Source organism: Vombatus ursinus, unplaced genomic scaffold, assembly GCF_900497805.2.
Source record: "Vombatus ursinus unplaced genomic scaffold, bare-nosed wombat genome assembly UNPS02014810.1, whole genome shotgun sequence".
Classification (NCBI taxonomy): domain Eukaryota; kingdom Metazoa; phylum Chordata; class Mammalia; order Diprotodontia; family Vombatidae; genus Vombatus; species Vombatus ursinus.
Genome location: NW_020954588.1, coordinates 48,691,563 through 48,716,130, shown reverse-complemented (window position 1 = coordinate 48,716,130; position 24,568 = coordinate 48,691,563). Strand labels below are relative to the sequence as shown.

The window sequence follows — 24,568 nt, the reverse complement described above, 5'->3', positions numbered from 1 at the left end:
TCTCTCTCTCTCTCTCTCTCTCTCTCTCTCTCTCTCTCTCTCTCTCTCTGTGTGTGTGTGTGTGTGTTGACAACTCTCAAAAAGCTGTTACAGAGATGAGCAAATAGGTACACAAATAATTAGTTACTAAAAGCTTTGTGATTATCTTTTGGGGGGGTAAAAACATTATCTGGTGTTTTTTTTTTAATTCTTTGGCATCTCTTGCTCTTTCAGATATCTTGAGAATTAATGCCTTAATGCATTTAACTTTAAAACTGTAAAGATGAAAATTTAATAGAGGTAAATGTACATTCTTTTACTTGTCTTCCATAAATCAGCTGTAAAAGTATAAGATGAGGGAGGCATGACTGGACAATAATCCATAACAAAAAGATCTGGAATTTTTGATAAACCACAAGCTCAATATGAACCAACAGAGTGACACCACTTGCCCTCACCCCTGCCCAGAAAAAAAAAAAAGCTTATATGATCCTAGGTTGCAATAGAAGGTATAGTGTCACTGTCAAAGGAGGTCCTGAGCCCTGCCGAGCCACACGTGGAATATTGTGTTCAGTTCTAGGCAGTAATTTTCAGGAAGGGCATTGATTGACAAATGGGATTATTCCATGTGGGAGGGACCAACCTGGATAGTGAAAGGACTGAAGAACATTCTATAGGAGGATTTATTGAAGGAACTCTTGATGCTTAGCCTAGAGATGGGAAGACTTGTTGATGATAAACATCTTCAAATATTTGAAAGAGTTGTTACACAGCAGCAGGAATTATTCTGGTTGATTCCCACAGGTAGAACTATAAGCATTAAATGAAAGCTGCAGAGAAACAGAATGACATGCTTTTTTGAAAATTGTTTTCAATTTTTTCCAATTACATGTAAAAATAATTTTCAACATTCATTTTTTTTAAATTTTGAGTACCAAATTCTCTCCCTTTTTCCTTCCCTCTTCTCCCCCAGTGAAAAGGCAAGCAATTTTATATATGTTACGTATGTGCAGTCATGCAAAACATTTCCATATTAATCCTGTTGTAAAAGAAAACAGACAAAAACAAACAACAAAGGAAGAAAAATTTTAAAAGTATGCTTCAATCTGCATTCAAACTCCATCAGTTCTTTCTCTGGAGATGGATGGCATTCTTCATCAGAAGTTTTTCAGAACCATCTCGGATCATTGTATTGCTCAGAATAGCTAAGTCATTCACAGTTGATCATTGTACAACGTCGCTGTTTCTGTGTACAATGTTCTCCTGATTCTGCTCTCTTCATTTTGCATCTGTTTGGGTAAATCTTTCCAGGTTTCTCTGAAAGCATCCTGCTTGTTGCAAAATGACATGATTTAAGGAACAATTTCTTGTAATTTAGAGATAGCTAAGAGTGGGATCCTTGAAATGCAATGAGTTCCCCATCTATGCAGGTCCTCAAGTGAATAATCACTTGTTGTGGATGCTATAAGAACTAGATCTGGGATGGGTTTGGGATTTTTTGGATGGGAAATTCCCAGTGAGGAAACTCACCAATAAATGTTTTACTGATTACTGATTTACTAATAAATGGTTACTGGTACAAATTACTGAAAATAAAATATTTTCATATGGTTGTGAAGATTGTGTTAGTCGTCTTTTGAAAGCCATTCACTCGTGTTCTTTCACTACATTGGGTGACGGTTCTCAATTTTGTGTATTTCTGCCAATTCCTTCTGCATCATAGATGTTGGTCTTTAATCAGTGATTTTGTTGTTTAGCTGTTTTGAGTCATGTCCAACTCTTCATGACCCCATTTGGAGTTATCATGGCAAAGATACTGGAATGCTTTGCCATTTCCTTCTCAAACTCATTTTACAGATGGGAAAACTGAGGCAAACAGGGTTGAGTGACTTGCCCAGGGTCACCCAGCTAGGAAGTGTCTGAGAGCAGATTTGAACTCAGGTCTTCCTAACTCTAGGCCTGGTGCTCTATGCACTATGGCACCCCCAGCCGTCTTTTAATCAGTGATACTTGCCAAATATTTGTCCCATTTGGCAGTATCTCTTCTTAGCTCCACCACATTGATTTTTTTTTAATTACAAAAATTTTGGATTTGTTTAGTAACAATTGTCTCTTTCTTATTTTAAGATCTCCTCTATCACTTATTTGTTTCCGGAGTCTTCCTCTGGCCATAGTCCTGAAACAGATTTCTTTTATTTCTTTTTTTTAAGTTGTCACCTTTCATGTTTGGTGTTTGTTGTAGTAAATGATGTAAGAAGCTGATCTAAATCTCATTTCTGCCAAATTGCTTCCTGGCTTTCCCAGCAGTTCCCACCCCCAACTGGAAATTGTTTTCCTCAGTAATTCATGTTCTCAGTTTTCCACTGGGCTACTTTTCTGAATTGCTGCTGGTCCTTGCTTATCTAATCTATTCCATTGTTGTTCTTTTCTATCTCATTAGCACTACACTAGGTACAAATTTAGTTTTGTTTTTAAAAAGAACTTTATGATTCTGCTTTTTAATATAATTTGAAGCTGGTAATACCTACTTTCATTCTTATGTTTTTTTTTCTTGTTACTTCCTTTGAGATCTCAACCTTATGCCCCTTCAACTGAATTTTGTTATCTTGTCTACTTCTAAAAGAGTACACTATCAGTAGTTTTGTGGGACTAGTGTAGCACTGAATCAGTAAATTAATTTGTCTTCAAATGTGTGGAAGAGGTAGTAAACCTGTTTGGCTTAGCTGCAAAAGGCAGAACTGGTGGCAATGGAGGGGTGAGGGTGGGGAGAGATGTTAGGAGAACTTCACAAAAAGCAGAGGTACCTGAAAGTGCAATGGGGCTGTCTTGGAGGGTAGTGAGTTTCCTGTTCTTGGAAAGCTTCAAGCAAAGGTTGGACAGACCATTAACTGAGAATCTGATAAAGAAGATTCTTGTGAATTAGACTAGATGGCCTCTGAAATTGCCCCCGGCACTGAAATTCTGCTGTTTTTGCCAGTGGGATAATTCCTTTGCCTGCTTGCTGAGAGCTGAAATGTCTCCTTTAATCGTAAGACAGAAACCTATTCTGTACCAATTCATTGGGCTCATCTGCCTGCAATTTTATAATATACTTGTGTGTTAGTTGGAAGGGGTCAAGGGGGTAACCAATCTGTCTGAAAAGGCCTCTCGGGACACATGTGACATCATGAAAATTCTACCATGGAAGAGGACACTCTGGGAAGTCCGAGGGACCAGCTGATGGAGATGGCAGGAGCCGTTGCTATTTTCCCAAATGGTGAACAACACAAATGATGTCATCAGAGCTGCTGGAGGGCCCACAACAAATTGGTTTGAATCCTTGGGCAAATCCACACAGAATCCCATCTCAGGGTTATGGCCCAACCTGCTTGGGGCTCCGGGATAGAAGGGAGGCAAGCAGGGCCATGGCATAGGGCTGCCCTGAATGGGTGTCTTCTCCCTTCCAGTTCTGGGAACCTGCTCTAGAACCATCATGATCTTACATGAGTCAAGGGTCAGCCTGAAACAGAGGGCTCTGATGGCAATTGTCATCCATCCCATGCTATATAGGGAGGGCCATGCATGGGAAATGATGGGTAAGCACCAATGTGGAAGGAGCAGAGGAGGGTAGGAGGGAGGGAGAGATGGCACATGCATACACACACACACACACACACTCACTCCTTCACGCTCTGCTGAAATTGAATCCTCATTCTTGAGCTCTCATGTCACTGCCTTGGCCCGTGGTTCCCAGCAGACTGATGCAGTCAAGCTGTTCTCTCTTCTCTCTCACTTTCTCTCATTCTCTCATTCTACAATTGTCTCTGTCTTCCTCCAAGGGAAAGACCTGGCTGATGAAGTCATGGGAATAAACACTCTGTCTGCTACTGAAAACAGAAGTCATCATATGGAAGGAAAGTCTTTGTGTGGGTGGCTTTATGCTACTCTACCCCCTACAACTTGTCAACAACCTCCAGGAATAAGCAGCAGTAGAACTGTGATTCCCCTTCCTCCCCATCCCCCTGGTCCTCTGCCCATCCATCCATCCATCCATCCATCCATCCATCCACCCATCCATCCATCCACCCATCCATCCATCCATCCATCCATCCATCCATCCATCCATCCATCCCTCCATCCCCCCATTCATCCACCCATCCATCCATCCACCCATCCATCCATCCATCCATCCCTCCATCTTTGCACATCCTGAGGCCCCTTGTTTCAAGATTCCATCCTGCCAGGCACAGGATGACCCAATGAAAACCCAATGAAAACCCTCAGACTCTCATCTCACCTATAGGGAGGCAGCTTGGGAAAATGAAAGGACTCTGGGCTTGAACGCAGAAGACCAGGGATCCAAGATATAAGCCAATATAAAAGTCTGTCTGTAGCTCCCCACACCCAATTACTCAATGGCAAACCCAGAATCTGAACCTTTAAAGCCTTTCATAACCTGACCCTGCTCCTTCCTTTCCAGTCTTCATACACCTTACTCATCCTCGCATACCCTGTAATCCAGTGATTACAGCTGACCTACCAACAAGAACCTCCATCTCCAGCCTCCAAGCATTGGCACTGGCTGTGCCCCAAGCCTGGAATGCTTTCCCTCCTCATCTCTGCCTCCTGGCTTCCTTCAAGTCCCAACCAAAATCCTGCCATCTCTAAGAGCACCCCTCAATACTAGCGCCTGCCCTATGGATTCGCTCCCCTGTACCCTGTATTTATCTTGTTGGCATGTAGTTCCTTACATGTTGTCCCCCACCCCATTAGACTGTGAGCTTGCCTTTCTTCATCCCCAGTGCTTAGCACACAACCTTGGCACACCGTTGGTGCCTAATAAATGCTTATTGACTGACTGACAATAACTGATTGATGAAACATGTTACCCACCTCCTGATGAAGAGCAAAGGTTCATAAGGAGCCCTATCTTTCTGGCCATAGCCACAGCGTGGATTCATGCGGCGTGGCTATGATGGTTCTTATCAGAGCCTTTCCACTTTTTTCTCTTGGAAAGGTCAAAGTGGGGGAAGGAGCAATAATGATCCTCCCCCCAAAAAGGGTCGTTGTAATATGTTTTTGGTGCACAGGAAAGGACAAAAAAAAATCAGCCAGAAGCACAAAGAGGACAGTCTTGAAAGTAATGTGTAGAATTTGTTTATTTTAAAGTAAGCCATACAAAACAGAGACTCATGGGTTCCTCTATAATCCTCATTTTCTGCTCTGATATTTCTGTGGAAATGCTCTTTTTTTCTGGTGAAGTTCAGAATTTTAAAAAATAATTTAAAGAGACAATTGGAGGTTGCAGTTTCTCCCCAGACTATTTCTGTGTGATGTCCAACCAGTGTAAAATGAAAAGAATGAAAATGAGATTGACAGCTGGCAGGTCTACGGCACTGTTAGGTTTACAAAGTGTTTCACCTACGTGTCTTCTTTGATCTACATAACAACCTTAGGAGGAGGTCATTACTTTACTCTCTTTGTAGGTGTAGAAACTGCATCTCATAGAAAAGAAATGACTTGTGCAGGGTCACACAGCTAGTACGTGACTCAATTCACCGAGGCCACCATCCGCTATAATGGAACTCTAAAACCACAACCTATCTCTACTAGGTAAACATGCTTCTTTCTTACTAAGTTCTGTCCAGTCCAATCCCAAAAGCATTTACTAAGCACCTACTGTGTGCCAGGTTTTGCACTAGGCTCTAGGGAATCAACAATAATAAATAGTTAACTGCTGCTCTCAACTGTAAGGAGCAGAAAACCACTGAACTTAGGGAGAGGTTGTGTACACCTCACCTGGGGATGTGTCTGGACTTTCTATAAAGGGCATTACTGTAGTCAACATCCTTCTTAACTCAGACTGATTTCTGGAGTTTTGGGAATAATGATCCCCAGAATCACAGAATGTTAGAAGACGGTGGAAGAAGGACCTTAGATGATGTGGACCAATTCCTTTATGAATGAGAAAAGTGAGCCTCAGATCTGGGAAATCACTGGCCTAGGTCCTACAGAAAGACCCATGAGGTCTTGGATTTGGAAGAGACATTGGAAATTGCCTCGTCCAATTTCCTTATTTGATAAGTGGGGAAACTGAGCCCTAGATGGTAGAGTGACCATCCCATAGAATCTTGGACTGCGAAGGGACCTTGAACATCATCTTGTTTAGCTTCCTCCCTTACAGATGAGGATACTGAGGCCTAGAGAAGAAGTAGTATTTAGGGATGAGGCTGGGCTCCAGGTCTCCTGGCCTCCTATCTGTTGCTCCCCACCCCCAATTACTCAACAGCAAACCCAGAATCTGAATCTAATCCAGGGTTCTCTTTAGGCACACCACCACCCTTAAGGCTACCTCCTTTTGTATTTGCCCAATTAGTATTTCTCAGAGGGGAGCCTCAATAATGTAAATAAAATAATAACAGCAACAATAAAAGCAACCAATGGCAGTTACATTCAAAATTTCCTTGGGAACCAATGGGATTCTCCTCCTTCCCTTGAAGGCTTCCAGCCCTGGGAAGCAGGAAGTATCAGAAACTTGAACACGTGACGATGTCCAAACATGGTGGAGAGAAACATCATGACGCAAGGAGAGCTCCCATAAACGCCCCTGCTGGTAGCTGAGCTTTAGCGAAGGACAGTGGAAGAACAGGTCTGAGCCCCTGAGGACCTTAGCTCCTCACAAAGGGCTCGGTCCACTTGGAGATATCCATGAAGATGGAGGAAGAGCTGTGATAAAGCCAGAGGCAGGGCAGGGCCCCTTCCCGTGTCCAGACATCTTTAGTCCCATCATACACCTCCATCTCTACCCGGTAGTCCCCTTCCATGCCCTGCCAGCGGCCTCCTGTCACGTACAGCTTGTCTCCCAAGGACACCATGCCACCGTTCTCATGCAGGCTGTGAAGGAGCTGAACCTGGAACAAAGATGGCAGGTGGTGAGAGCGTTGCCTTTCTTTTATTCCCGGCACTTAGCACGGTGCCTGGCACACAGTAGGTGTTTAATAAATGCTTATTGACTGACTGAGAGCCATAACAAAGATGGGGCAAAGATGAGCCATTCACTTAAAAAAGGAAAGCAGAAAAGTATCTGTTCATGAGAAACTCATGAGTGAAATCTATTTACGTGGATGTCTAACCTAGGCTCAAGGATTTAGATCCAGAAGGAACTTTAGAGATTATTCAGGTCATTTGTACAGTTGAGGAAACTGAGGCCCAGGAAGAGTACATGCTCAAACACAGCATCTGGGATGGGGGTGGTATTGCACTTGGCCCTGATCCAGCCACATCTAAAGACCAAGAGCATAGATTTAAAACTATAAAGGGCTTCTGAGGTCATTCATTGACTGCGAAAAGGGGCAGATGAGTATTTTGTGAAATATTTCAGAAAACTGAGACCCAGGGAGGTAAAGGAATTTGCTCAACATGATGCAAGCAATAAGTGTCAGAAGCAGGATTTGAACCCAGGTCCTCTGTCTCTCTAAGGCGTGTCAGGGTTGGGGTGGGGGGAGGTCGTCTATCCCCGATGTCCTTGGTCCTGACCAAGCCAGCATTGCTAAGGCTCGTCAGCAATGTCCCAGCCCAATGACATCATAAATGAAAGGGCTGTCACAGCCATTCCCAGAAAGGGCTGCTGGAGAGGAGATGGGAAGGAGCCGCCTGCCCACATTCCAGGAAGGGACAGACTGGGGGGAATCACTCCCTGGCAAGCATCGCCCTGCACCTGTCCTCCTGCCCCAGCGAGGTCAGCGTGGTCAGCTGGGTGCTGACGTCATGGGAACAGCTGCGGGGGGACTTTGGGATGATCCAAGTGTAACCCTACCCTTGAACAACATTACCAGTGGAGCGATGGAGCCTGCCCAGGGGTCGGGCGCAGGGGCAGAGCCTCTTCCTGCAGATGCCCTGGCCTGGGGGGGGCGGCATGTGCCCAGGCCTGTCCATCAAAGTTTCCAGCGACCATCCTTCTACCCCACCCTCTAGGAAAGTCTGAGAGGTAGCATGAGAGTCATTGCTGAGGATGGTCTGGGAGGAAGGATGCCTGTCCCACCCTGGACAAGTCACTTCACATGTGTGGCATGTTTCCTCATTGATAAAATGCAAAGGTTGAATTAGCTGGTCTCTGAGGTCCCTCCAATTCTATGGTCTGAAACCTGTATGACCTTGGGTCAGTCACATGACATCACTAGATGGTCTCGAAGGTTCCTCCCATATCTAGAATCCTATGGATATGGGCTGGTCACCTCATAAAAATACGGACTTAGAGTTGGAAGGGACCCATTTTATAGATGAAGAAACTGAGTCACAGAGAAGTGAGGGACTTGCCCCATATTCACACATCGAGTCAGTGTCAGAGCTGGGATTTGAACCAGGGTCTGGCTTCAAATCCAGCCCTCTTCCTACTCTTCCATGTTCATCTAGTCCTCAGAGAAATTAAATAAATTTCCCAGGGTCCCAGTGGCACTAAATGACACGTCCTTTGACTTCGGACACAGCACTCCTTCCACCAAATTGAATCTCCACGGTCACATCTGCTAAAGGAGGCTCTACCAGCCCTCTGGGTTGTGGGGAGAAAACTGCTTGGAAAACTTTAGAGAACTTGAGAAATGGGAGAAATCAATCACTCTTGTTTCTCTAACATTTTACCATCTGCAAGCCACTTACCATACATTGTCTTGTTAGAACCTCACAAACTCTCCAGTGAGAAAGGTGCTACAGCCATGATTGGCCCCATTTTACAGATAAGGAAACTGAGACTGGGAGAGGTTCAGCAGCCTGCCTGTGGTCACACAGCCAGTAAGGGTCAGAGGTGGGATCTGAGCCCAGGCATTCCTGAATACACCTCAGCCCTCACCCATGCTGCGTCTCTACAAGCACTTTCTGCCTGTGGACCCTGGCAGTTCGGACATTTATGGAATGAGGATGCCCAGGAACTTCTCACAAGATGACCATGGGACTGAAGAGTTGGAAGGAACCTCAGGAAGCATCTAGTCCAGCCTGTACACAAAGGAATCCTTCCCCTACCATCCCTGAGAAGTGGTCATGCCACCTGCTCTTGAGACCCTCCGAGGAGGGAGAGCCTATCCCGCTCTGGAACAGCACTCATCAGAAGGAAGTTTTTCCACCCAAATTGGCCTCCTGGGAATTTCTACCCTTTGCTCCTGGTTCTTCCCAGTGGGATCAAACAGAACAAACTTAATCTGACCCGTGGAAGCCTTTCAGATACATGGACACGGCTCTCACGTCCCCTAAGTCTTCTCCAAAATAGGCATCCTCGGGTCCTTCGGCTGATGCTTGTGTAATGTGACCACGAGGCCCTTCCCTGTCCTGGCCATCTTCCTCTGGACACTTTCCTGATCTATCAATGTGCTGCCTTGAGCAGAACCCAGACCTGGATACACGGTCTGACCAAGGCAGAAGACACGCTACACCTCCCTGTTCCCCCAAGTCTTGTTGCCCTAAGGCAGCCCAACACCACTTTGGCTTTTACCTCCATGGCAACATCAAGGAACCAAGCATGACCATGACAGTCGATGGGGTCTGCCCACAATGTGTTCCCACCATGCTGACCCCAAGGCGAGAAAGGACCAGAGCAGCTCCTGGGCAAGATATGCTTACCTTCCGCCACACGTTGGCTTCGGGGTCATACATGTAGACTTTCTTGGTGTTGTCCCCAATGAGGTAGACGGCCCCATTCAGAGAGGCACAGCGAGGGGAGGAGAGGTACTTGGGGATGAAAGGTGAGGCAATCGCGCTCCAGACTTCTACAAGAGAAACATGGTGAGATCGACATAGAGACTAAAGAGTCTACCTCCACCCAACCAAGGCTCGTTGCTGTGGCACATGGAATAGGGTGCTAGACTTAGAGTCAGGAAGACCCAAGTTCAAATCCAGCCTCAGATACTTACTAGTTGTGTGACCCTGGGCAAGTCACTTAACCCTATTTGCCTCAGTTTCCTCATCGATGGCCTCTATGATCCCTTCTTGCTTCCAAATCTTTGATCTTATGAAAGGAAATGCTTGAGCCATTAGCCTGAATGGTTGATGGAGGTGAAGGCCATTGATTAATCCCTGTCCTATCCAGTTAGTATCATCCAGAGAGAAGCACCTTACTCAAGGTCAAAGATTGCACTCCAGAAAATGAGAGACCATGCTCATAAAAGAAGCCACATTTCTATGAGATCACAGACTTGGGGCTAAAAGGAACCCCTTCATTTTCCACAAGAGATGCTGATGCCCACAGCTGTGGGTAGGAATTTGCTCAGTGTCCTACTGGTGACTAAGTGAAAGAGCTGGAATCTGAACCCATCCAGCCCCTTAAGGTTTACCAAGCACCTTCCTCATGGTCAAGTCTGAGTGGTCAGTAGTGCACATACTGCCGTTCCCATTTTATGGATGAGGACGATGAGGCTGAGAGCCCACCTAGGATGGATGGTTACACAGCTAGCAAGTATCAGGAGCCAGGTTTGTGATTCTCATTCCAACAGTTGTTACTACTATTTTGCCCTGCTGTGTTTCTAGGCATAGTGTGAGAGTGTGGGGAGCTTTATTCCAAGTTCCCTCATTGAGTCTCATCATTCCTGGCAAGAGCTCATTGGAGGAACTGGGGATATTCAACCTGGAGGAGATCCAGGGGCATGATCACTGCCTCCAAGGACTGGAAGAGGATTAACCTTATTCATCCCAACCTCAGGGTCATGACTAGAATTGGAATAAGACAGACTTAGGCTGAATGTCAGGAAACTCTTTCTAACCATCAGAGGTAATTGTTATCACCAGGTGAGTGGGCAACTTTGAGAGGTGGTGAGTTTCCCCTCCAGCTGGAGAAGGACCCGCTGGGGAAATTACAGTGGGGATTCTCCACCATTTTGAGTTGGTCGAGATGGCTGACGAGGCCCTTGCCCAGTGTCAGACTCCCTGAAGCCTGGAAGCCCTCACGAGGCAGGGGCTCGGCTGCTGTCAATTTTCCCCAGCTTCATGAAGGAGCCCATCTCGGTGCCAGGCCTTCCTCCATAGCCCGGGCCCACCCGGCCCTCCGCCCACTGTCCCACACAGCGGCCGCTCACCTGTGACGGGGTTATAGCACTGTAGGGTCAGCGCATTGTATTTGCAGGCACACGAGCCCACGAGGTAGAGCCTCCCGTGGCAGCCAACGGCAGAGAAGTTACTCACATACTTCAGTGCTGGACTGATGACCGACCAGCTGTTGTTGTATGGGTTGTAGCTTTCTACCTCTACCACGTCCATGGTGGTACCTAGGAAGGGATGGACATGGATGACACACTCATGGGGGAAAGCCCAGGAACAGAAAGTGACCGCAGAGGCCGTCTGACCCCCTCACTTTACAGATGAGGAAACTGAGGCCCAGGTCATACAAGTAGGAAGTGGTAGAGCTGGGATTTGAACTTGGGTCCTATAACTTCTAGTTCATCAGTCCAGTGGGCCTCCTTGTACCAAGCACCAGACTAGGTGCTGACCACACTTAGGCATGCCCTCAGGGAGCTTTCAATGTCCCCATAAAGGTATGCTAAATCAGAAATCAGCAGCCTCTTTAAACCTGTGGGGCTTAGCCATGATCACAAGTGCCCCCAGAGCAGGTCGAAAGCACAGGAAAAGAAGGAATAATAACAGCTCATGTTTCTAAAAGACTTTAAATTCACTGAGTCAATCAGTCAGTCAACAAGCTTGGGTCCTTTTACCAGAGAGGAAAGTGAGGCTCAGAGAGGAAGGCTCGTCCCCAGTGAAACGGCTAATGGAAGCCAGGACCAAAGCTTGAACCTCTCCCCACATCTGAATTCACTGTTCTTTCTACTGTGCTAGAACAGGGAAAAGTGAAGCAGGAAAAGGAAGAAGACAAAGGTGCCCATGGTGGGAAAGCATTGGAGGCTCTAGCCTCAGGGAACACTCCGTTTGGTCAAGGCCATGACCCTATTGGTGAGGAAACAGGGCCATCAAAATGTCAGCAAAATGACTTACAGATTCCTCTAGAGATTCTTACTCTCGAGGGGACACCAAGTCACCTGACTTCTCCAGGCCCTGAATTCCTCATCTGAGACATGAGGTCACTCAGTGACCTCCACTGTCCCTTCCAGCTCAAGATTCATGATCCTCAGAAGCTATGAGCCCATCCCTCCTAGTATGGTATCAGGCCATTCCATACAAGGCAGCAGTGGGCTGCTGGTTGGACCTCCTTGGCCTCTACTAGCTCATGTGGGTGAGCTGGCTAAGTTTAAAGGCATCCTTCGAATGCCAGGGGGGGCTTCACCCCACTGTCAGGGGGCCTGTACTTGGAGAGTGGGTGACATATTGGAAACATGGTGTCTGGAAGTTAACTGCCCTGACTCGATTGAGCTCAAGGATACAAGTCAAGGCCCACCCACTGAACCTGCAGAAAGTACGGCAAAATAATGTGGAAGCCAGAGTCTCACAGACCATAGTCACAGATTCAGCCCCAAATAAACAAGGAATACAGGTGTCCAAACCCAAATGAAATTGAGGTGATCTAAACTCTGTGGATAGAGTGCTGGGCTTAGAGTCAGGAAGATTCATCTTCCCAAGTTCAAATCAGCCCTCAGACACTAGCTGTGTGACCTTGAGCAAGTCACTTAACCCTGTTTGCCTCAGTTTCTTCACCTGTAAAATAAGCTGGAGAAGGAAATGGCAAAACTATTCCAGTGTCTCTCAAGAAAACTCCAAATGGAGTCACGGAGCATCGGATATGACTGAAAGGACTGAACAACAAATGGAAATCAAGCTTGGGTTTCACTAGACTCTGAGTCTTCGGGAAATTCAGAAGGCAGACACATTCATTCACTCATTCAAAAGACTTTTATCAAACCCTTGTTATCTGCAAAACACACAGTCTGTTAGGCATCATAGGAGATCAATATATCACTGCCTCTATTTTCAAGTAACTTATAGTCTAATTGGGAAAACGATGTGCTCAAATGACAATGATTCAAAATGGAATGTGATCAGCGGCAGGAGAGAGGTCTGAAAGACTCCGAGAATTCAGAGGATGATCTGATCTCTCCCAACAGGACAGATCTGGACGGGCTTCAGTGAGGAGGTGGCAGTGGGGACGGGTCCTGGAAGATGTGCTCTAACCCCAGTGACATGAGGCTTGGCAGAAGGATAAAAGATGGGAAGAGGTGAACGTCGCAAATGCGGTCAGGACTGCTGCAGATGTCATGGACCACAGATAATCTTTGCAGACAAAATAATATTTGGAAACTCTGCCGAGAGGGATGTACTCGGAAGCTCTGCCCACGGTTCCCCAAATGGGGATGTTTACTAGATTAAATAAACAGAAAGGAGGAAGCCGTAAAGCCAGCTGGCCCTCACCCCCAATGGCGTAGACCTCTCCATTGAGCGCGGCGCTGGCGTGGTTGGTGCGGGCTTTCAACATCGGGGCAATAAGTTTCCAGATGCCCTCCTTCTGTGAAAAGCGCCAGGCCTGGGTCGTGGACCAAGTGTCTATCTTGCTGCCGCGGGAACCACCTGCCAAGAAACACCTCAGTCAGGGGCAGGGGCGAAAGCGTAGGCACGACGCCTCCTCCCTCCCTGCGGCGAGGGGAAGTTCCTGGGCCACTGACAGTCCCCATCCTCATCAGTGGATGTTAAGCACCCACTGAGCTTAGGACCCTTCTCAGCTGCCCCTTCAGCTTCCTTCAAAGAACCCCGAAGCTCAGAGCTGGAACCTCAGAGCCACCTGGCTCACCCCACACTGGGACAAGATTCCCCTCACCAACCTCCCTGGCGAGACCTCATTCAGCCACGGCTTCAAAGCCTCTGGGGAGAGGGACCTATTGTGCCTCAGGGCACCCACTGCACTTCGGGGTGATTCCAGTCACTGGCAAGTTCTTTGTACTGTCTAGTCTAAATGGCCCTTGGCAACTTCCATCCACGGGGTGGCCTCTTGGAAAAATGAGGAGGGGCTGGAGATGGGCAGAGGGGAGCTGGAGGGCCCCCCGGCGTAATGCCGGCTTCATACACAGGGTGTAGGTCCCCAAAGTCAGCAGGATCCTAAGTCGGCATAGCATTACACCTTCAGGAATTAAGTCTAGCGGCCTTAAAGCTATTAAATCTTCAATCTGTCCTAAGGCTTTGGGCACCCCCTCTCTGGTTGGCTTCACCTCCCTGAAGTCATGGTCCTCTTCCAGAACGAAGGACAAGGTTTGTAAAGCACCTTGGATGTGTTAGCTCGTCTAAACCCCACGACAGCCCTGCGAAGTGGTACTATCATCATCCCCACCTTACAGATGAACAAATGAAGCTTCAGATAGTGGGGGAGACTTCTGACGGTCACGCGGTTAGTGTTAGTGACCAGGCTGCTTGACGCCCGGTAATCCTGACTCCAAGCGCAGTGATCCGTCCGCGTCACCATGGATGATTGCCCAGAACCGTTCAGAGACATCCCTTGTCCTACCACTAACCAGCTGCATGACCTTGGGTCAGCCATTTCACTTTTAGGGGCCTCCATTTTCTCATCTATAAAATGGGAACAATCATACCACCCAGATCAAATGAGTGGTTGGCCCAGTAGGAGGCTGGGAATCTTTTTAGCCCAACAACTGGGAAATTGCAGGAAAAGGAAATTCAATTTTTAATAAACATAGACAGTGCGGCACCATCCTTAGCTTCCCTGTTGAAGAGCTGGGGCTACTCGAGGGTGGGAGGCCACAGAAGGGGGGTTGGTCATGCAGAGCTGAGGCAAGGACGCCCGGGAGCACTGAGGCACATGTCCAGACTCTGCTCAGGTACAAAGGGCAAGGCTTTCAAAGGCTCATGAACATAAGGGATCAGCTCCTGGGATGGGAGTGCCGCTCCCAGACCCTGATGGCCCAGGCACCTCCGATGACAGCCGGGACCCCAAATAAACCCAGGGAGGCGTCGAATTAGGCAGAAGAATGTGGCCTGGAATAGATGACCCCCCCCCCCCCCAGGACTCCAGTGAGCAAGAATAGAACTCAGAACCGAGGCCTGAAATCGAAGCCCCCATGGAGTGCCCTGGGCGGAGCGCACTACCTTCCTCCTCCTACGTACCTGTGACGTAAATATCGTTGTTCAGTGCCACAAGAGAAAAGCCCCATTTGTGGTAGTCGGGGAAATCGGGAAGGGCTGTCCAGCGTTCTGATAAGGAAGGAGAAAGGGGTGAGTGAACGTCAGAGGACGGACCACGAAGTAAAGGCTGTGACATCTGATCAGAAGCATCGGCTCTGGGCAGGGAGGGAGGGAAGGCGCTCGAGCGCAGAGGTCGGGACGCCTTCTTGCAGAAGGTGGGATTTTAGCCGGGACTCGAAGGAAGCCGGGACAGCCACGGGGTGGAGCCGAGGAGGGACAGCATTCCACGCCGGGAGGACGGCCGCCGAAAAGGGCCAGAGCAAGAGAGGGAGCTTCTTGGGCAAGAATTACAGAGAGGTCGACGTCACTGGCCTGAAGAGGACTGGAGGCGCGCAGGGAGCCGGCTTCAGAAGGGCTTGGAAAGCCAAGAGGGGCCACAGGGAGCCACAGCAGCTTATGGAATTGGGGTGAGGGGAGGCTGACGTGGTCAGACCTGCATTTTAGAAAGATCAGTGACAGCGGAGTGGGGAGAGACGTGAGGCTGGGAGACCCCCCGGGAGGTGACTGCAATGGTCCAGGTGTGACAAGGGCCCGCGTCATTCCCACAGGGAATGAATGGTCCACCCTGGGAGGTGACAGGCCGCCCTCCTTGGACGTCGGTGGCCACCCTGCAGTGGGTGCCTCTCAGGTATGGCCGCTGAGGAACCTTCCAGTGCTACAGGTCCGTGATTCTGGACCGTTGCCGGCTCTCTGGAAGCCCAGGAGCCTTGCCTAAAACGTTCTCTAGTTTTGTCAGGTTTCAGAGACAAGCTCACCTTTGGAAGAGACGCCTTCGAGTCTGATTTACATCTAGCCAAGACCTTACCCTACTTTTGAGTCTGGATGACCTCCTTTTCCTTAATGAAAATATTAAGAAGTAAGCATTTCTCCATTCTAAACTCATCTCCAGACTTCTCTCAGTAAAGGAGACCTTATGTTCAATCATTTTTCAGTCACAGCTGACCCTTGGTGACCCCATTTGGGAGTTTTCTTGGCAGAAATACTGGAGTGGTTTGACATTTCTTTCTCTAGTTCGTAGTACAGATGCGGAAACTGAGGTTAACAGGGTGAAGTGACTTGCCCAGGGTCACACAGCTAGCTAGTAATCATCTGTGGCTGGATTTGAACTCAGGAAGATGAGTCCAGGCCCAGTGCTCTGAGCACTATGGCGCCACCTAGCTGCCCCAAAAGGAAACTTTATTAACCCTTAAACTTCCAGGCAACAAGGAACTCCACTACATCTTTCCACCTACCTTACCCCTTGTCGTAAATCTAACCAGTGGGGCAGAAGGTTAAGAATGAACTCAAAGGTTCCCAAGTTAGAATGGGAAACAGGCTCATGCAGTTGAGGTCATTGTTTCCTTCCACTCTTGGCCAGAGTGAATGGCTGGGGAAATGTCACTCCCCAAATTAACTGATGTTTTGTTTATTGAAAGAAGCTGTCCACAGAAGGGTTCCCTATGGTGTGGACCCCACTCAGTCTTTGTGCAAGAGCTGTAAACTGCAATCACAAAATGCCTCGTGTCAGAGCAATGCCTGAGTATGGAGGGACTCTGCCAGTTTGGACATTTCTCGCTCCAGACTGAAAAAAAATGTTTCATTAGAATAACTCCAACTAATGAAATTGTTTCTGACAGGCTTGAGCTTAAAGTACAGAGGATAGTCTTTTTTCTTCCTCACTCACCCTACAGAAAGATGCCAACAACAAGACGGGGCAAGAAAGGATTTACAAGGGGTTGGTAGGAGACTGCCTTCCTAAGCATCCCTGTTGAGAGCTCCCCAGAGAAAGTTCCCCAGCTAGTTTTTAATCCTTCTCTTCAAAGGCAAAACTAGAAACTTTAGCACAATTCATGACAAATCTCTTCATAGGCTCACAGAATTGGAGCTGTAAAAGACCTTGGAGGTGTCTGGGGCAACCTTCTCAATTTATATATAAAGAAACTGAGGACCAGGTAAGGAAATAGCTTTCCCAAGATCACACTGGCAGTAAATACTAGACCAAGGCTTCAACCCTGATGCTCTGACGACAGAGAACATGCCTGTTCCGCTACATCACACTGCCTTTCCCATCATGAGCCATTTTCTGCCTCTTTTCCAGATGTAACTCATGGCTCAGAACCCCAAGCTCTGCATTTACATGGTCCAAGTTCAGTTTTGGGAGCTCCCTCTCACCTCAAACCACATTTCTTCCTCTGAGAACCTCAGAATGTAGCTCATGCCTAGGTTTCCAAAACTATGAATTAAAGGAATTTAGTGCTGTGAAAGCACTCAAGGTAACAGTAAACATCTGATACAGGACAACCTATACTTTACCCCACAGAAAGACTAAAAAACAACAAAGATTCACTTTGGACCATAAATAATCAGGACATGGTGCTTTCCTCCAGTAAGTCCCACCTTTCTCTCAGGCCCCTTTGCAGACCTCCAACCTCCCAGCCCCATCCCCACATTTGTACCTAACTTAAGAGGACAAATTGGGAACTGATAGAGAGGAGACCTTCACATTCAGTCCCACCGTCAACCCCAGGGATCTTTATAGACCTACATTCCTACAGTTCTACCCTAAAGGCTTGGAGTCTCCTTAGAAGAGAAATAAAGTTTGGGTTGATAGAGATGCAATTCCATTTCCCATCAGAACTGTGCCAGGCAAACAATTCGCAGTAGGAGAAGAGGGCGTATTCTAGGTTTTTGCTCCTCTGCATCAAGACTTTAGTCCCTTTCTACTCCTTCATCTTGGGGATCAAGTATTCAATCCTTTCCTCCCTCAGAAACCAGCACTGTCCAGATACTCCCCCCTCCTACATCTAAGTCCAGGAAAAACCTGTGAATCAGCACGGCCTTGCCCCTCTGCCCACCTGCTCACAGTCTGGTCTGCTCTCTTTGCTGTGATTCTTCTTTCAAACTGTCTGAATCTGGGGCCCAAGATCTCACCACCACCACTACCACCACTACTGCCGCCATACTTGTAAAGGCCCATTACCACTACCGCAGGGGAGGTTCTGATTTAGAATATTTTGAGCCAAACAAATCACTCCAGGATAATGAGGCTTCATCTAAAACAATAGTCACTTATCTTCAGTGAGGTGTAAACAGGTCAAGTACCCAGGTCTAGAAAATTCTCTGAATCCTGTCAGTGAGGGGTTAATAGGGAGATGTTGTCAAAGTCCCAAACAGTAGATTCATTCTGAGTGGAAAGGGCGCTATGTCTGGAGTCAGAGGTCCTGGGTTCATATCCTGCCTGTGACAACTCAGGATGTCACAGGCTGACTTTGGGTAGGGCACTTCATCTCTCTGGGCCTCAGTTTCCCCAACTGTAAAATGAAAAAGTTGGACCTCAAAGGTCCCTTCCCGCTCTATCTATGACCCTATGATCCTAATAACTATGGGTGAGTTGGTCAGGTTTCCCCACATGCAAAGTAAGCCCATTTCGCAACAATTCTGAGAGTCACTTGCGGTATCTTCCAACAGAAAAGATTAAGGAAGCCCTAACACACTTCTGTTCCTTCAGCCTGCTTTATTCCATCTCGACTCCCAGGGATGAGACAAGGATCAAATGAACAGGGGAAGCCGGGATGAGTCCCATGACCACATCGTGCCATAGAAAAGCTGCTAGCCCAGGAGGGTCCTGGGGGGAAGGGGAGAAACAGGAAACCCAGGGTCTAGTCTCGCTTCTCCCTCATCTGCGGTGTGTCCTTGGATTTTAGGAAGCTCATCCGTAAAATGGAGATGATGACCCTTGCAGTACATAGCACAGAGGTGCTGACTGTGTGGGCAAGATGAGACCATGACCACACAGGTCCTAAGAGGTCTCCCCGTGGCTGGTCCTTTTTTCCAGGGCACTCCATACACCACGGCTAACAGAAGCTTCCTAAGGCACAGAAGGGACCTCCTTCCTCATTCTGCTACTCAAGAATCTTGACTGGCTTCTGGATAGACTATAAACTTCTTAGCTCGGCCTTCAATGCTCTTCACAGAATGGCTTCTGCCCCCCTTTCCAAGCTCACTTCCCTCGATTTTCCTTCACAGATGCTATGCTCGGCCAAACTGGCCTATTTGCTGTTTCCCGAAGTCAACGTGTTATGTCCACCTCCACATCCCTGCATGCTGGGCCCAGAGCCTGGGATGCACTCGCTTCTTGCTCTGTTTCTTGGAGTTGCTGGCTTCCCCAGCAGCTCCGCTCAAGAGCTAAAGGAAGCCCTTCCCCCATCCTCTTGGCTGTTAGGGCTTCCTTCCCTCCAATGGTCATATCTGTAAAAGTCAAGGGAAGGGACTTTTGGTCTTCGCACTCCCAGGGCTTAGCATGGGATCTCAGAAAAGCTGCTTGGCCTCAGTTGGTGAATGGAAATGCTTTGGACGATGTCGTTAGGCTGCTGAGTGAGGGTCCTAGGGATCTGTATCCCTTTCCCCACTTTAGTGAGCTTATTCATCATCGGAGTGCCAGGCTGATCACTGCTGAGGGGCAAACTTGGGGACATTTCTGACTTTGGGTGCTTTGAGATAAGTTGGCCTGCTCCGTGTACTGACTCTATGTCCTCCACTTGCGTCATCTTGCCTGGATCGTGTCCCCTCTGATTCATGTTTGGGTCACCCTGGGAGGGCAGAGGAAAGGGCCAGACCATTGTCTCACTGGGCTTCCTGGGGGCATGCCAGCCAGGCTCCGATCTGGGCAGGGCACAGCTGCTGGGCCCGGTGGGCCAAGAGAGCTCATCACATTAGCTCAGCCTGCAATCTCTCATGCTCCCAGGGCTCCCTTCCCCAGCCAGGAACCTACTGGGGACCAGTTTTGACAGTGCCAGCATGTGGCATCGGGGCCTGACCAGAGGAGAGCTTGCTGGCCCATTCCAGATTCCAATCAGACAGCTCCAAGGGGCTTTGCTCTCTTTGTCCAGAGAGCACATGCTCCGTTCTCCCCCACCTCCTCCCTGGGCTCCTAGAAATCCAGCCAAGTTCTCATTGAGAGAGACGTCACTGTCTGTCCAGTCGCTGATTGTTCTGAGGGACACAGGCAGGATGATTTTGTCCCCATGGAGACACCCTCCAGACACAGGATGGGCATCCAAGAGTAGGATTCTCAGCATATGTGTCTGCTCTGTTGTTGGATTTTATCACTAAGGAACCAGAACACGTCAACTTGGCTCCTGGCTGCCCAAAGGATGGGGCAAGTGGGTAATGAAAGGGTCCTGAGCAAGATTATACATTGTCAGCCAACAGCACTTCAAGGTTCATGAGCAAACTTACATCCATGATCTCATCAAAGCCTCCCAACAGCCCAGTGTGCCCAGCAATACAGGTATCACTAGCTCCATTCTCCAGAAGCTCACAGGCAGGAGTCGAACCCAGGCATCTTGACTCACTTAACCTCACAGTCCTCTAAGGCTAAAGGCTGAAGAACAGGTGGAAATTTGCATGAATAAAGGGAGTTTTCTCGTCAAGAACTGCACACACCAATGAAATCATAGGTCTGAATGTGAATGAATGAATGAATGAAAATAGGTCTGAATGTGAATGAATGAATGAATGAAAAAATCAAGTCTGGATGTGAATGAATGAATGAAAAAATCAGGTCTGGATGTGAATGAATGAATGAAAGAAGGAAACAATATTTATTAAACAAAGTTTCCCATGTGCCAAGCACTGTGCTATGTGCCGAGGATGCAAGTACAGCAGGCAAAACAGAGTCAGTCTTTTAGGGGCTTCGTCCATCCTAACGAGGGCAGGTAACACTCAGGAGATGTGATTGTCATATTTGGGTTTGTCCCAGGGATGGTGGTGAGCAGAGCCACGGGGTCGTAGATTGATGAGCCCTTCCAGCAGAAATGGTGATATTGGTTTGATGATGCTTCCAGAACTCGAAAGGGCAAGGCAGTGGAGTGGGAGGAGGAGGGAGGTGATGATGGGGTGCCTGAGTGAGGCAGCTGGGGAGAAGATGGTGGGGGAGTAAAGTGAAGCCTGACCTGACCTGATGGGCTGCACCAGACCCTCACCAGTCTCAAGATGAGGGCCCTGGGGCTGCAGCTCTGGAGATGAAAGGGCTCAAAAAAATCCTAGGTCCAAAGCCTCATCTTCTACACCAGGAGAGAAAAATTCCAGTGAAGCCATATTGAAATGGCATCTTGGTGAGGGGATGCTCACCATACTTAGAATCAGGCACACCTGGGTTCAAATCTTGCCTCTGAGACAAGTTAGTCCACCTTTCTGAGCTTCAGTTTCTTCATCTATAAAATGGGGGTAACAATACTTGCTGCTTCTATCTTACAGGGCAGTTATGAATTTCCAATGAGACCGTGGCTGTAGAGGGCTTCACAAGCGCTAGAGAGACAAAGAAATGCCACTTATCACCATTATCATGGTGTCACATTCAATAGAGTTGGGTTACAAAGAGTCCTCTGCTGCTCTCGCTGTCATCGTTGTTATAGTTACTGGATGGTGGAGGACAAGGAGGCAGGGGTGAGTAAGAACACTGTCCCACCCCAAGCTCAAGGCAGGGCTTGGTTCAGGGCAGAGAAGCTGCGTCACTGGAGGGAAAGACGCCCTGGAGTTGGAGGTGGAAGCCCTGGATCCAAGGTCTGGCTCATCTACTGACTGAGCTGTATGACCTTGATCAAGTCACATGATCACCCTGAGCCTCAGTCTTCTCATCTGCAAAATGGGAATGTTGGTGATGCTCGTACTAAAGAGCAGTTTTAAGAATCAGATAAAATCATGCGTGTGGAACGGTCCATTACCATGAAGACAAACTTTCATGTAAGCTAAGCGCATCTCAAAACCACAGGATGAGCCAGGGACAACTGCACAGAGGCACAACAATGACCATCTAGGTGGTGTGGTTTAAAGGGTACCCTGTCCCAAAAGGTCCCCCTTACTGACCTGCCATGTTATCTGTTCAATCCCCATATTAGACTCATGAAATGATCTATGTTAAGTGTCTTGTGAGCCTTACAATGCTTCAGAAATGTTAGCTATCATTATGGGTCTTGCTGTTGTTAATGTTTTTGGAGTTAAGACACCGAGCCTCCAAGAGCTGTGTGGTGCAGTGGACAGAGTGCTGGATTCAAATCCAGATTCAGACACTTGGGAGCTAAGCAAGCCTGGGCAAGTCATTTAACCTCCATCTGCCTCAGTTTCTTCAACTGTAAAATGAGGATAATAATAGTGATTTCCCCTCCCAGGGTTGTTATGAGGATAAAGGAAGATAATTTTGTAAAGTATTCTCTATTATCATCATCACCATCATCACCATCATCATCATCATCATCATCATCATTGTCATCCTCATCACCATCATCATCATCACCACCATCACCATCACCACTACCACCATCATCACCATCACCATTACCATCATCATTATCATCATCATTATCATTATTATTACCATTATTATTTTCCAGAGGAGTTAGCCACTCCACCAGTCATAATAAGAGAAGAGGCAAAAGTGAGCACTGTCAGCCATGTAGACGTTAATGGGCAGACAGGACCTTTCAATTCTTTGTTTCCCCTGGGTTTTGACCTAGCATGAATCTTATATACAATAGTCAGTCAATGAATGTTTATTGAATGAATGAATGAATGAAGAGTGAGTGAATGGATGAATGGAAAAATGATTGGGGACTCAAACAGGTATGATCGGGAAGTAGAGGAGGAGGTAGAAGGTCGGGGCGAGTCCAGGCTGGAGGGCAGTCCCGGCCAGCTTAAGGGTCCCAACAGATTTTTTATGTCAGCATCAGAGCTGTGGCAGTCTAGTGAAGCCCGCCGACCCTTTGTCAGAATAAAGTTTTTTTAAATGCATAAAATAAAATGAGTTGCATTGCAAAGGAAACCATAGATTAGTAAAAAGGAGGATTTTTTTTCCCATCCAAGTTCATGGACTCCCCAGATCTCTTCCCAGACTCCCTGAGGTTATGTGGAGCCCAGGTTAAGCACTCACCATCCAGATTGGTAATGGGGGGGATGGAGGGATGCAAAGGGAGGCCCCGTCCTTCCCAGCCTATGGCTGCTCCTCACATACATGACCTGCTACTGCTTTTGAGAAGGGAAAAACATATGAGGGAGGACCCCTGGCTTGTCACTACTCATGGATAGGTTCGTTTAGAATTTCTCCCTTTTGGAGCCCCCAGCCTCACCTCCCCACCCCCAGCACACTCTGAGAACCTTAACTGTCTCATTGCCATAGAAGGGGAAAAGGAAGAGGCTCGGGCTTGAGGGAACTAATGGGTCTGGCCAGACACTAGGGGCCAGCACTCTAGGATGCTGGAGAGAGCTTGGAGGAAGAAAGAAGATCCCAGGATCCTAGAGTTTGTCAGTTTCTTCCTGAAGCCCTATATCTTTCAGGGGCTCATGTAATTACTATTCCCATTTCACAGATGAGACAAATGAGGCCCAAAGAATTCATACGACTTTTACAAGGCCACCAATCCAGTCTGGGGCAGACTGAGGACCAGAAGCCTCAGATGAGTTCCTGTTCTCTGGGATTTGGCTCTTGCCCCAGGACGAAGCGTTTCTCTCCCTGCTCCCCACAAGGAGTCAGTGAAGACCACGGAGCAAACACTGGCACCCCTGGCAGCTTTGGGCTTCCCCTCAAAAGCTCCTGGCTGTCACTGAGGCCATTTGAAGGCGACATCAGCTACAAATGTTCTCATTCACAGCTTGAAGGGCCACCTGGCTCTAGGGGGCAGAGCCCAAGCGACCAGGAGGCACCCTCATCGACATCAGCTGGCCTGGGTAGTAATCCTCCCACTGGCCCTGCTCCCCAGCCAGTCCCAGCACCCACCCTCTCTGCCATGTGCTCAGTCTGGGAGGGTCCAGGTGAGCCAGGGGGCCAGCTGTAGCAGCAGCCATAACCAAAAGGTTTGCCCAGGCCTCAGGACCCAGGATGGGCCCTACAACCTGATCCAGACCCAGCTACCGGGTCACACTGAGGACTGAAGGGACCCTTCCCTGACCTCCACAGGCCACATCCATCCCTCATGTCATCCAAACCCTTACACGCTTACATACCACAACCCACAATTTATTTCACTTAGAACAAACTGTCTAGTGTTAAGCACATCAGATCACATATCATCTCCCCAAATAGATTGTAAATGCACCAAGGGCAGGGACCACATCCAGAACCTCTCTGGGCCTCTTTAAATGGAGAGGCTGGACTAAGTGACTCCTGGCGGGGGGCCACATTCCTGCAACAGAGTGGTATGGTGGGGGGGGAGTGGGGGGCAGCCAGTGGATATTGTCCTGGTCAAAGCGCATTTATTCTAGGAAGCAGGGTACACTCTACAGTTTGCCAACTGCATCATCAGTGGACTTTCTGGTCTACCTTGTTTTAAAGCCTATAATGAAATGAGTTAGGTTATCTGGTGAGATTTCAAGAATATAAAAATGAGAATAAAGGTTAAAGGTGTTCTGTGTAGGGAAGGGGAGGAAAGGGAAAGAAAGAAAGAAAGAAAGAAAGAAAGAAAGAGAGAGAGAGAGAGAGAGAGAGAGAGAGAGAGAGAGAAAGAAAGAAAGAAAGAAAGAAAGA

The 24,568-nt window shown here is 47.9% G+C and overlaps 1 protein-coding gene across 1 annotated transcript in view; it reads right to left on the bottom strand.

The window, feature by feature from the left end:
* Positions 1-6,626: 6,626 nt before the first annotated feature.
* Positions 6,627-24,568, bottom strand: part of KLHL30 (kelch like family member 30) — a 21,807-nt gene continuing 3,865 nt past the window's right edge. The window contains exons 3-7 of the mRNA XM_027875737.1: positions 14,995-15,081; positions 13,294-13,449; positions 11,016-11,204; positions 9,568-9,713; positions 6,627-6,869 (exon numbers count right to left, since the gene is read on the bottom strand). Coding sequence (XP_027731538.1) covers positions 6,627-6,869; positions 9,568-9,713; positions 11,016-11,204; positions 13,294-13,449; positions 14,995-15,081 — 821 coding nt within the window. The remainder of the gene's footprint in view (positions 6,870-9,567; positions 9,714-11,015; positions 11,205-13,293; positions 13,450-14,994; positions 15,082-24,568) is intronic.